At 37.5% G+C, this 12398-nt stretch overlaps 1 protein-coding gene across 1 annotated transcript in view; it reads right to left on the bottom strand.

The window, feature by feature from the left end:
* The window catches only part of SACM1L (SAC1 like phosphatidylinositide phosphatase), a 34554-nt gene that overhangs the window by 18138 nt on the left and 4018 nt on the right, over positions 1 to 12398 (bottom strand). The window contains exons 2-5 of the mRNA XM_068404601.1: positions 6790 to 6887; positions 5088 to 5162; positions 2401 to 2528; positions 1056 to 1205 (exon numbers count right to left, since the gene is read on the bottom strand). Coding sequence (XP_068260702.1) covers positions 1056 to 1205; positions 2401 to 2528; positions 5088 to 5162; positions 6790 to 6887 — 451 coding nt within the window. The remainder of the gene's footprint in view (positions 1 to 1055; positions 1206 to 2400; positions 2529 to 5087; positions 5163 to 6789; positions 6888 to 12398) is intronic.

Below are 12398 nucleotides of genomic sequence, written 5' to 3'. Positions count from 1 at the left end.
CCTTAAGACAAAAGCAGCACATTAAATTCATGCTTCAAACATAAGGAATAGGCATAGTTTAGACAGAATGCAACTTCCTAGGGCCAACAGCCATAAAACCCACAGATCTGTTTGAATTCTTTTTCAGGATAACATGGAAGTCAAGTGCCATTTATTCCACTTTCCTCCCCCCCTCACGATTCTAGGTCAGAGGACTGACTTGCTTTCTCTTGTTTTTCTGCTTAGTTCCTTCTTGTTGCAATTAGAAATGTCAATATTGAACTCAGAGGCAAATTTTCATTTATTTAGAATTTTTTAAATCCATTTAAAGCAGACTCCAGAAAGTACTCCTCACTGCCTGATCTACAAGTCTGACACCACATTTGAAACAGATTTCTAGAACTTAATGTTGCTAACAAGCTATGAGACTTAAGGAATGGTGGACCAGTACACTCAGCTGCAACCCCTAACAGTTACAATAAAACGCCACAACACTGAACAAACCTCTGTACCGAAGCATTGCAGACCAGCAATTTCCACCCTTATTCTAAGTACCCTGAGAAGCAAACTCAAACTGTAACTTGACTCAGTGTACTTTGCACACTTGCTTGGTTGCTGCTTCTTCCTCTCACTCTCAGCTTCTTATTCCAGATAACTGCCCCAGTATGAATCGATTGACCAGATCACAGAGTTAGCCTAGTTACACACAGTTCAGCATAGTGCAATTTTTTGCTAGTTCTATTACAATGATTTGCATCTAAGCAACATGTAAATCTGTTTCACTAGTTTAATGATTAAAATAGTAAAGCCATTTTTAGTTTAACAGAGAAAGATAAATGCTTTAACAGTATCTGCTTTTTTTTACAGTTAATTAATATGCTAAATGGTAGAAGGTTTAATCTCAAGTGTGATGAGACCACTGATTTCAGCAATATCATCCTAAGCTTTATGTGAAGTGTCCTTTAGTTTGTGATAGTTTGACATCATTTAAACACCAGCTGCATAAACTAAATTTAAGAAATGCAGAACTGATTGGCAATGTCTGAGAGAGACACTAAGCAAAATTAAATCCTTACCCTCTCTAGGAGGCTCATTTCCTGGAACTCTGGGCTCGTGTTGGCTAACCGTTGCAGAGTGTGTGTTAGGTCATACGTTGTTGAGAAGTAAAATCCATCCACGCTCAAGACATGACTAAGCATTGATAAAAATACTTTATTGTCCTGCAACTGTTGAGAGGAGAAAAAAAAAGAACAGGAGAGCTCTCATTTATTACCATCAAAATACCTTATTCTTAAGCTACCACTACTTTTTGAAGTGATGAGATGAACTTTGCTGGTGCTCTAGTAACACATGACATCATCCAGAGATTACCATACAAAAAGAAAACCATGAGATTGCAATTTAGATACCAGTTCACTGATAACTTAGAGTTAGCACACTGCAAGAACAGTGGAGAGCAGAGAACAGTATTCCTGTGAGGTAAATAGCTACTGATATTAAACCAATATTAGTGAATTCAAAGCAAAAAGGAAACCATTAGTTTCCCTGAAAACCATTCAGTCAAAAAAAGTGAGACAAGATGGCAACGCAAGAGAAAGTATATGACTTACTGTCAAGATTACCCCAATAACTAATCTGTGTTCTGGTTCAAGTTTTGATTAACCTCATTCCTTTCCTGAAAGAGCACCAGATTCCCTTTCAGCTCCACTGGTTAGACACCCTTATCTACTCTTTATCAATCCACAACATATCTGTTTTAAGCAACCTTCATCCTTTCCCTTCCTCTCAAACCGAAAAAACAAAAAAATAAATTCTTCCCTGCTGGATAGTTATATAATTGAACAATTCCATAAATTAAGCAAGACAGATATTTAGATGACAGCAAGGCAGCTTATTGTAGGGGCTATCAGAATAGTAAAGCTGTGAGAAAGATGTAACAGGAAAAGCGTTGTGATTTTGTGGACTGGCTCAGGGAGCCTGCTTTGTAATAGGCTGCATTTGTGTGATCTATTACAAAGCAGCACTAAAACACCTCTGCAGTATGCCAGGGCAGCAAAGCCTTCATGAAGGTCCTCAGAGGAGAAGAGATGATACAGGGTTTAGGAACAAAAACAGAGATGCAGCAAGACAGTCCACCTCATCCTCCCATATTGTACCATCTTAAAAGGGGGAAAAACACACAATATGCAGATCAGACTCTGGGGATGATATTCTAACTTGCACAATGCAAGTTTGTTATCTTGAATGACATAACTTTATGTACATCTACACCCAAAGATTACATAAATTATAGTAGCCTGAACAAATGAGAGAAAGAGGTATAGTTCAAAGAGCTTCTTAAAAAAAAGTTTCAGTTTCATCAAATTAGATGATGGACATTAACATAATATTCCCCCACACTCCCCTAATCAATCCACCTACCTGAATATCAGTTAAGTGCAGCATGGTCTTTTTGTAGGAGAGGATGTCAAAGTCTGTTGCTTTCCAGATTACATGACTGAAAATCTCACCTACTTTTTTCTTTTTTGTTATTACAATAAGATACGTGCCTGTAAACCAGAAAGAGCAGAGTCAAAAAACACAGATGCACATATTAAGAAAAGCAGCTTATAACCATACCAGAAAACTGAAACCAACAGGAAATAGTGAGGTTTCTTCAAGTTCCACCTAGGACTTCATGTTCTTAACAGTAAGGGGCTGGAACAGAAACAAAACACACTTGCTAAGCTACCCACTTCTCTATGCTCACAAATCTTGAGCTACACATTAAGTTTAAGGAATTAAAAAAAGTGGACAAGATAAAAAAAAGTGTCAGCTACTCTTACTCCAGACCAGAGGCAGTCTGACAGTCTTCAGGCTTGCAAATGCAGAAAGAGGCCAATGGCCTTGACTGTGGTTTGAAAAGCCCAGAGCAAGTCAGAAATACACAAAAGGAAGCATGCTTCAGATTCCAGAATGCCTATTCATCTTATCCTGAAAAAATTTTTTATCCTAATAGGTTCAAAATGGAGCAAAGAGAAGGGAGTTTCTTTTAATAATTTAAGACAGGAAATTTGCCTTTTTCCAGGTTGTATAAGTAACAAAACAAAAAGACATAATCATCACAGTTCACTCAAGGCAATTGATCTACATTTGTTGGTAACACGACATAGCCTTATTTCCAAGCCTATTGTATTTCAGTGCCATCTTGTTTTTGAAGAAAAAGGTTACTTTATTAACTTGGATATTGATGGATAAAAATGTCTCATCATCTACAACTTGTAACCATTAAATGCTTACCTACAATTTTAACAGAGCAAAACAATGAGCAGACCGTGCAGAAGTACAGAACCACAAATCTAGTACATTTTTGTACTAAAGCATTCAAAGTAGTATAAACACCAAAGCAGAAACAGTTCATGTTGTGCGTAGTAAGTTTACCCATTATTTGTATTTACTACTATACCTAGATATAATAATTCACCAGTCCATAAAAGTTGGTGTATATCAGGTATCTAGTCTAGATACTTAGTCTAAGAAGAGGTACCACCCCCACTTTTTTTTTTTTTTACCCCCACAGCTCTAGTGTTATACCTTTACTTGGGTGGAATATTCAAGCACGTAAAAATGCTCTAGCATGTTTGCATCACAAGTTGTAAGTATTGCTTTTGGTTGGTATGTCAGAAGCATCCAGATAGGTTATAAAAACAGCACATTGTATCCAAAACTATGCCACAAAGGTGCTGCACAAATAGATACATTTAATCTGACATGAATTTTCACTATTGCCTTTGCCTATTTGGGTATGCAGCCTTCTGCTTAGATTTCAGAGCTTCAGGTATTCAGCAATTTTTTTTTCCCCTAATACTGTAATAGGCAAAGAATATTCATGCTTGTTAAAGATGCTGCATCGCTAGATATGGAACCAGTTTTACAGTTAAAAGGTAACACTGAACCATGTAACAACACTTAGCTAAACAATTACTTTAACTGATACCATCGTCAGTTTGACAGCTGTATACTAACAATCAGTGCAGAGCTTTGAGGAGTGGAAAGAAAAAACAAACAGGCTATTAAAAGAAGTTACATACTTCTATATTTTATATAATATTCAGTCAGATTAATGAAAGTCATTACCAAGCCTGTAAGCTGTGAAAATTCCCCTTTGGGGCAGTTCAGTTTTCAGTCAGGGCTTGTCAAGTATTTAAGACATAGGTGTCCATTACATCGCTCTTCCTCTGCAAGATCCACAATTCTTTAGAATATGAGCATATAAAGTTCAGTGGTTTAAGATCCTGTCAGAAGTTACTGCATTTAACACAATGATACTTTGCTTCAGTTGAGAATACTGCAATGAGTGAACTTAAATCCTTTCTATATATGGAGACTTATTATTCAGTATACATGACCCTTATTACATCATTTTTCAGACTAGATTAGTCTCTAACTCTAATAAAGCCTACCCACAAAAGATCTTTTGAATAGCAACACTTAATTTCCTGGAAGCTTAGACTTTATGCATCAGATTTATTTGTGGCAATGACTGTTCAGATCTGACCACCACTGAGATACCTGGAAAACGCAGACAGCTTATTCTTACCTTATCCTACAACTCCCTGAAATCTAGAATTGTTCCGGTCTGTCCTTTTTCTTTTAATGCTAAATTTCTTTGCATTTGTAGGATAGCTGGAACTCAATCATTACAGGAACAGCTGCATCTACTAGTCTATCCCCTGTCACTCTTATTTGTGTACCAAGATTATTGATTTAAAGTCAAACTTCACAACCCAATATTTGACTGTTGCATCATATCCTGGCAGCTAAGATTAAAACAGTTATGAGGAGTAAGTAGATGAAGTTCTTTGCACGCATTTGAAATACATTCCTTAAAACTCAACAAGCTGTCAGTTAACCCTACCTTTAGAGAAGCTACAGGTTTAAGAGGTACATGAACATTCATGATAAACTATATTTAGATACCTCCATCCTCTAGCAGCCACAAGGAAAACCCATCATACTGATAAAAGCGTAACCTCAGATACTTGAAAATACTATTTTTGTCTTTAAAACTTCTTTAGCAATATATTTTGCCTAAGTATTTTTAAAGAGCACAGTTGTGTTTTCCTTACCTGCCACCAATCGGATTGTTCCCAGGATACCATATATAGGCCTTGTAACAGCTGAAGGGGGAACATCTTTCTTAACTGAAAAGCAGAAGAAAAAAACATCAGAATTTCAGACTGCTTCTTTCATTACTATATCAGAAAGCTATTAAACTAGGTTTGTCAATGCTTCTGGTCATATCTCAAGTTTTGCTAGTCTTAAATACAAGACAGAATGCATTAGAATTTCAAAGCCTGATGTGGGGCGGGGTGGGTGGGAGGCTGTGGAAGTATTCTAACCCAGTTTCTCACGTTGTTTAGTCAAAATAGTCACTCAATTGAACAAATTCAAGCTCATTTACATGATAGTACAGCAAGTAGTCTCCTCAATAATGTATTGTCCTGCCAGCTTCCAGAAACTTTTTGTTTTGAAGCTATCAAGACATCAATGACAAACACACCATAAATGCTTGTGCCTCCCACTTCTGACTGCTTCTTCGAAGCCTCAGCCTATTTTCATTTCAGAAGACCTAGTTTACTTTTTGGTCTGTCTCTGCAAAACTAACAGCAGCATAGATGTGGCAAGGGATACAGTATTCCAAGCAACATAGCAAGAGATCCAAAAGGAATCTGAATATCAATTAGAAGTCCTAGTCCTAGCATGTTAAATGTTCATCTATCCACCTCTCTAGAATAGCAGAAGGGATATGAGAGAAGTTTTTTAAAAAAAAAAAAAAAAATCCAAAACACCCACACTAGAGTTAGGCATCTTCCCAGAGCTTGGAGAACAGAGAAAGACAGCACTTGATTTTTCCTTTGCTTTAAACACCTTGCAGGTTCATCTGATAAAACACCAGTAATGAGAACTGATGAAGACTAATAAAAGATTTGGGACAGCTATCTTTACAGTTTTGAAGGGACAACTTTGAAAGGGAAATTGAAATATCATACTACAACATCAAAATTATCAGTGGGATGGGCACACTGCTCTTACATGAGGTATACAAGAGACCTAATAAAAGGAAGAGAGGAACTGCTTTTGTATTAATATTACTGTAATATTTCTGTTTAGAGATTAGTAATACTGAGGTACAAACTCCTGAAGTATCAAATGGGAAGTCACCCACTGCCTTCATTTCACGTTGTCATTTAATGCAAGTTCTTTGATTGTTTTTAAGCATTAGTTTCACATTCTTAAAAAAATTTAACTAAAATTTTGAAGACCTCACTATCAGTATGCTTAAGACTACTTGCACTGACATTTGAATCCAGATTTGCAACAGAACTACTTTACAGTGAGGGTTTTTTACTGTTCTTATTTCTAGAGGCTTTATGAATTTTCAGGTTTCAGTATTAAATAAAAGACAGCACTGAGACAAATCAGCAAAAGCTGCAGAAGCCCAGCGTTCAACTCATCCCATATTTAAGCTTGGACTTGTAGCACCAATCCCAACTAGCTTGGATAAGTCAGTTTTTAACTGTTGTGATGCAGTCCTACCAAAAACAGGCAAACATTATCACCCTGGTTACCCATAGCATCAATCCCACAGCAAGAAGGCATTTCAAACAGTTCTTTGCAGGACAGAACACAAAGCACAATTTAAGACAGTAACTAAAGATAAAAACAATTCACCCAGTATCAATTTAAGATTCTGGAGATCATCTGGGAGTGCCTAGAGCAAAACAGACAAAAGAGGCCTATACTGAGAAATACTGGTGAGGAGAATACCTGTAAGAGTGACTTCCGTGGAGACTCTATCAATAGCGAGCACATCATCCGCTCCATCATCACAAGCTTCCACATAGAATTTCTCTGGTGTTATATGCCTTTAACAGAGTGTACAGGAAAGAGGAAGTTGTTTAGCAACACTTACTTTGGGTTTGTTTATTTATATATAAGCTCTTCACCAGGTGAAGACAGAGCAATCTTAAACCTTATTTTAGCTGCAAAACCAAAATTCTCACTGGATTACTTCCCAACAGCCACCAATGTTTGACAGTGCATAAAAAGCAAATCAAGCTCATCAGTTACTGCAAAATACATGGCTTGTTTAATTAACTTTCAGTATTAAATACAAATTAAGACATGAAAGTGAATCTGTGTACATAGTGGGCCACTATATAATTCATGTAAGCTTGAACTATGTCACTTAGAAGTCTGATAAGCCAAAACCAAACTCCAAAATATAAAGTTTTAATGAAACATTTTGTAATATGTCAGTAACTAAAGCACCACATTGCTGATGCAAGTCTAGTAAACATAAAAATAATGTCCAAAGTGATAAAAACACCTGTTTCACATTTGAGTGTTTCACATATTGTAAGAATCCGCTAGAAACAACACAGGAAAAAAAACCCTAGAAGTTTTAAACTCCCACACTAGTTTACTGAAGCAGGTGTCTCAGCACTCCCATTCCCTAGATTTGTTAGCCAGGCCTATGTGACACACATGGGGTAACCTGTATCCTCACCATCAGACACATTAGACAAATCACACACCGACATCCTGTTCAGACTTCATACTTATCTTTCTTTTAGATAAACTGTATGCAGCACAACACTAGCCGTAACATTAAACGGTTTTCAGAAACATTCCTTAAAAACACACCTGTTGAGATACTTGCAAGAAGCCAGACACATTATACTGTGCAGAAGTCGAGGTGTGCAGAAATTACTTGTAGCTGTAGGTAGGAAATGCTAAACAACCAACCCCAAACACTCTTGAACTAGTGTTCTTAACTCAATGATTTTTCTTAGTTTAAAGCTTGACAAGACTAGGGGAAAGAGTTTTAAACATCTTGTTCTGGAAACTTATTCTACAGGATAGATATTTTTACACTTCTTCTCCCTAAATAAATCTTGCATTTCTTCACACCTTCTGTACTTTTTTTAATCCTTCAAAAAGCTGAATTAGAATCCTAATTTAGATCAGAAGAGCCCTTTGAAAGAGGTCTAGAAGACCTCTTTTAACATGTCTAACACTCCACCTTCCACCCACTAAAAGCAGGGCCAACTTCAACTTTTATCCAACTTCAAAGATAAACCCTATTTCTTAGGGTGTGTTTTGACTCTCCCCAAGGATGGTGATTCTTCTTAATCTTTCATGTAGACTTATGAAATGCTTTATCTTTGAAACTAAAACCAGTATGAAATACAAACATGCAGTTTGTTGAACACTGAAGCCTTAAAACCCCTGCTTTGCTTTCATTGCTTCTGTTTTTGATGAAGTGCACATGTGCACTCCTGGCTCTTTAAGGGGGTTTCATAGCAATAACAGCAGCCGTTTTTATGGTGAAGAGCAAACAAGCTTACACAGATAGAATGGGCAAGACAAGCTTAAGGACATTCGTAAGTCCTCAATTTGTTAAAGAACTTAAAAAGAAATCAGGATATACTATTTAAGGTGTAGTCAGAAACCTATTGCTCATTGGCAGGAAATGGTAGTAAGACATTTTTTCCACAAGAGAAAGCTGTAGCTACTTAACTTCTGTTGGTTTAGTTGAACAGACAGTTTTTCCTGGGAGGTCAGTTGACACACCACCCTCCAGCTAAAAAAAAAAAAAACTGGGGAAAAGACACTGCAAAGTTTAATATTGGACCTGTTATGTCTTTAACACAGATGCTTATGCACTCTTACCTGACTATCTTAAGCAGAAGAAGTTGAAAAAGATCTTTTAACATAGCAGGTTGTAAAATTATCTCCAAACAAAGCAGTGAGAATGATTTCTGTTTTCAGTGATGAATTCACTGAACTGATCATTCAGTGAGAATGATTTCAGTGAGAATGGTTTCAGTTTTTGAATACTCTGTATAAAGAGCACAACATAGACACAAGACACCTACACTGACCATAGAGAGCATAACTGAGCATTTCCATCCATGATCAGGATTTCTAAAAACTGTTCTTTTCATTATAAAGTGCAACACGGGCATGACTGCATTATAGTCTCAGCACTGAGATTCACTTGCATATTAAAGCCTGTTTTCAAATAACTGAGAAAAAGGTTACAGCTGTAGAATATTTGTCATATAAACAAATTTTTTTATTTACTACACTCAAGAATAATAATTTCCCCCTGAAGAACACGAAGTCTTTTACCCTCATCATCCACGAATTACGAAAAATTAACTAAGGCTGACAGTGCACATTATGCCTGGCCTCTCAATACATGTCATATGCCCTGCTTCACTAGAACAGCCCCCAGCATTTCTCTTTCTCGAATCCTAGCCCATATTTTGTCTCCTGCCACCACCACTGCCCTTTTAACATTTTAAAATCACCTTTATCTCCCCTTACACAATGCCTGTACATTTCTATCTTTGCTTAAACTATGTTTTACCCTCGACACACACAGAAAACAAAACTTTGCAATCGAAACCCTCCTTCCTGTGGTCCTCTCCAAGACCAGATTTGGTGACAAAAGCATCATGGAGAACACAAGACAAGTGATCCCTGTTGTGCTGGTTTTGTCTGGGATAGAGTTAATTTTCTTCACAGTAGCTACTATGGGGCTGCGTTTTGGATTTGTGCCGAAAACAGTGTTGATAATGCAGGGATGTTTTAGTTACTGCTGGGCAGTGCTTACACAGAGTAAAGGTCTTTTCTGCCTCTCACACTGCCCCACCAGCAAGGAGGCTGGGGGTGCACAAGAAGCTGGGAGGGGACACAGCTGGGACAGCTGACCAAAGGGATATTCCACACCATATGACGTCATGCTCAGCATGTAAAGCTGGGGGAAGAAGGAGGAAGGGGGGGATGTTTGGTGTGATGGCCTTTGTCTTCCCAAGTCACCATTACGTGTGATGCAGCCCTGCTTTCCTGGGGATGGCTGAACACCTGCCTGCCCACGAGAAGTAGTGAATGAATTCCTTGTTTTGCTTTGCTTGCACACGCGGCTTTTGCTTTACTTATTAAACTGTCTTTATCTGAACCCTTGAGTTTTCTCACTTTTGCTCTTCCGATTCTCTCCCCCATCCCACTGTGGGGGAGTGAGCGAGGAGCTGCATGGTGCTTAGTTGCCAGCTGGGGTTAAACCACAACACCTGTTTTCAGTTCAATGGACCAAACTGGCTCTAGGCTTCAGCAGCTTGCAGCACACTGGAACACTCTTGGCATTGACTGTTTTGGAGTTCTGGGTCTTTTTGTTTTGGAGGTCTTTTTGGAGGGGCAGGAGAAAATCAGGTTGCCAGTTTATTAAGTTGAGAGAAATTAAACAAATACTTCTCTGTTGGGATCACCATTAAAAACTGCCTAAAATACAACTGCACAACACCACAAACTGAAAAGCCCAATGCCTTGCAAAATGTTAAATTCTTGCTTCAGAAGCAGTGGGAGAATTATTGCTCTTCAAAGTTTTTAACAGGAAGTTTATTCACTTAGTCCTTGCTTCCTTCATGTAAGTAGATGAGTTTTCTAAAATAAATACAGTTGAAGAGGCCAAGACTCAATGATGTTTCAGCCCAAATGCCGATTTACAAACTTACCAATTACCAGAACTAGGCTGGTAGGCTCATTCTCATTTAGACGACCTTTTCAATAGTAAGATTGCTGTAACTAAGATGATTGCCTCCCACTTCTCTTTCAGGAAGGAAGCTGATGAACATTGCATGCAAGAATGGTGTTTTTCCACAGACTCTACTCAGTGCCAAGTCTGCACGTCTATCACAAGCTTAGAAAGATAACACACATGCTTATTTTACTGATCTGAGAAGATATTAAAATGCTGAAAGAAGGATCATTCACAATAATTAGGAATCTGCAGACAGACTAATTCTGTTCCTTTAATGAAATAAGGAACAGACGAAAGTCCAAGTGCTAGTATTATAACAAAAATAATAAAGAAATCATTATTTTCTAGAAGCCCATAATCTCTGTAGTTACTTTTGAAATTGATTTCATACACCAGGCTCTAGAGTCTGCTTTTGTATAACCTTTGTATTTGACACTGGAGCCTGCCTTCTCCTTGGCTACACTGTCACTGCTGTCTATAACCATCCAAAACATCAAGAACTCTTAACAGCAATATCTTGTTTCCATTACAGCACACAAAACCTTCACAAAATCCGAGTTCCTCCCATTTACTTTTTTTTAAACCTGACCACCATTATCATGGACTCTCAGTGTTACATTATCTCAGTGTTACTAAAGAACAAAGGGAGTGACAAATGGAAATAGTTGACATCGATAGCATAATTCATGGTATACAAGAAAAGGAAAGGTATTGAAGAACTGCAACCACCAAATACCAGTATTACTGAAGGTGACTTGGATTTCATTTGGAAAATCTTCTCCCATTTAAACTGTGTGGATTGCTGCCAAAAGATAAAGCAACTCATTCAGTAGATTTCATCCCTACAATTCAAAGTTGAGAAAAAAAGTATCTGCAAGTGATTTAAAGACTACCTAGAAGGAAAACACAGCACAGTTGCACATCAGGCCTTAGTTCGAGTTTTGTTGTGGCTTTTGTTTGGGGGTTGGGTTTTTGTTTTGTTTTAAAGTAAAAGGCAATTTTTCATTATTTCAGCTCTCGTTGCTGAACAAGCAGTCAAAAGGAGAACCTATGTAAAAAGGGTGCACAGAGGCTACAATTCAAAAATGCTTTCAACTATCTTGCCTTTAAGAAGTAAAAAGAAAATTCACTAAAACTCTCACCAAAAATTAAACCTTTTGATTTTCTAGTTTCTTTAGTTCAGGCATTACCACTCTTGTGAAAGCATTCTGGTCATTGACACAAGTGAGTACACCTAGTAGTGCTGTAAAACAAGAGAAAACTAAATGGCTCTACTGAAGTTAGTCGCCATACTCTCCAAGACTGGGCTAAGCACTGCATTGCAGCTTAAGTTTTTAGATGCAAGAAGCATTTTTAATGACCAGATGAGAGACTCTTCCACATGAATACCTATGACCAGTTAGAATCTGAATTAGAGTTAACTCAGTATCTCTCATTTCTGTAGTTATTCCAGTAGTATCAAAATCATGCTTTGATAATTTACAGTGAGTGTCTGAACAAGGTTGGTGTTATGTCAAGAGTGGTTTTCCTCCAAAACTGTCTGAAAGTTCCTACAAAAGCAAAGATACTTTGAAACTTCCTTAAAGCAGGAAGTTTCACAGTTTTTGTGGTTCTCCTGTCAGCTACTTATATTACGAAAAATTCTCTATTTTTCTTCATTCAATTCGGGTTTACTGTACTCCTATGACTCATGAGAAATTAACATAGGAAGTCATCCTATCTCAAAACCCTTGAGCTGCATCTTAAGATCCTCTAAGAAAAAAACATCTTCTGTTGTTTTACCTGACAGCTTTCATGGATCTCTTTTTAAAGACATTGCCTTCTCTTT

The sequence above is a fragment of the Nyctibius grandis genome, chromosome 7 (genome assembly GCF_013368605.1).
Source record: "Nyctibius grandis isolate bNycGra1 chromosome 7, bNycGra1.pri, whole genome shotgun sequence".
Classification (NCBI taxonomy): domain Eukaryota; kingdom Metazoa; phylum Chordata; class Aves; order Nyctibiiformes; family Nyctibiidae; genus Nyctibius; species Nyctibius grandis.
This window is presented reverse-complemented; position numbering and strand designations above follow the sequence as displayed.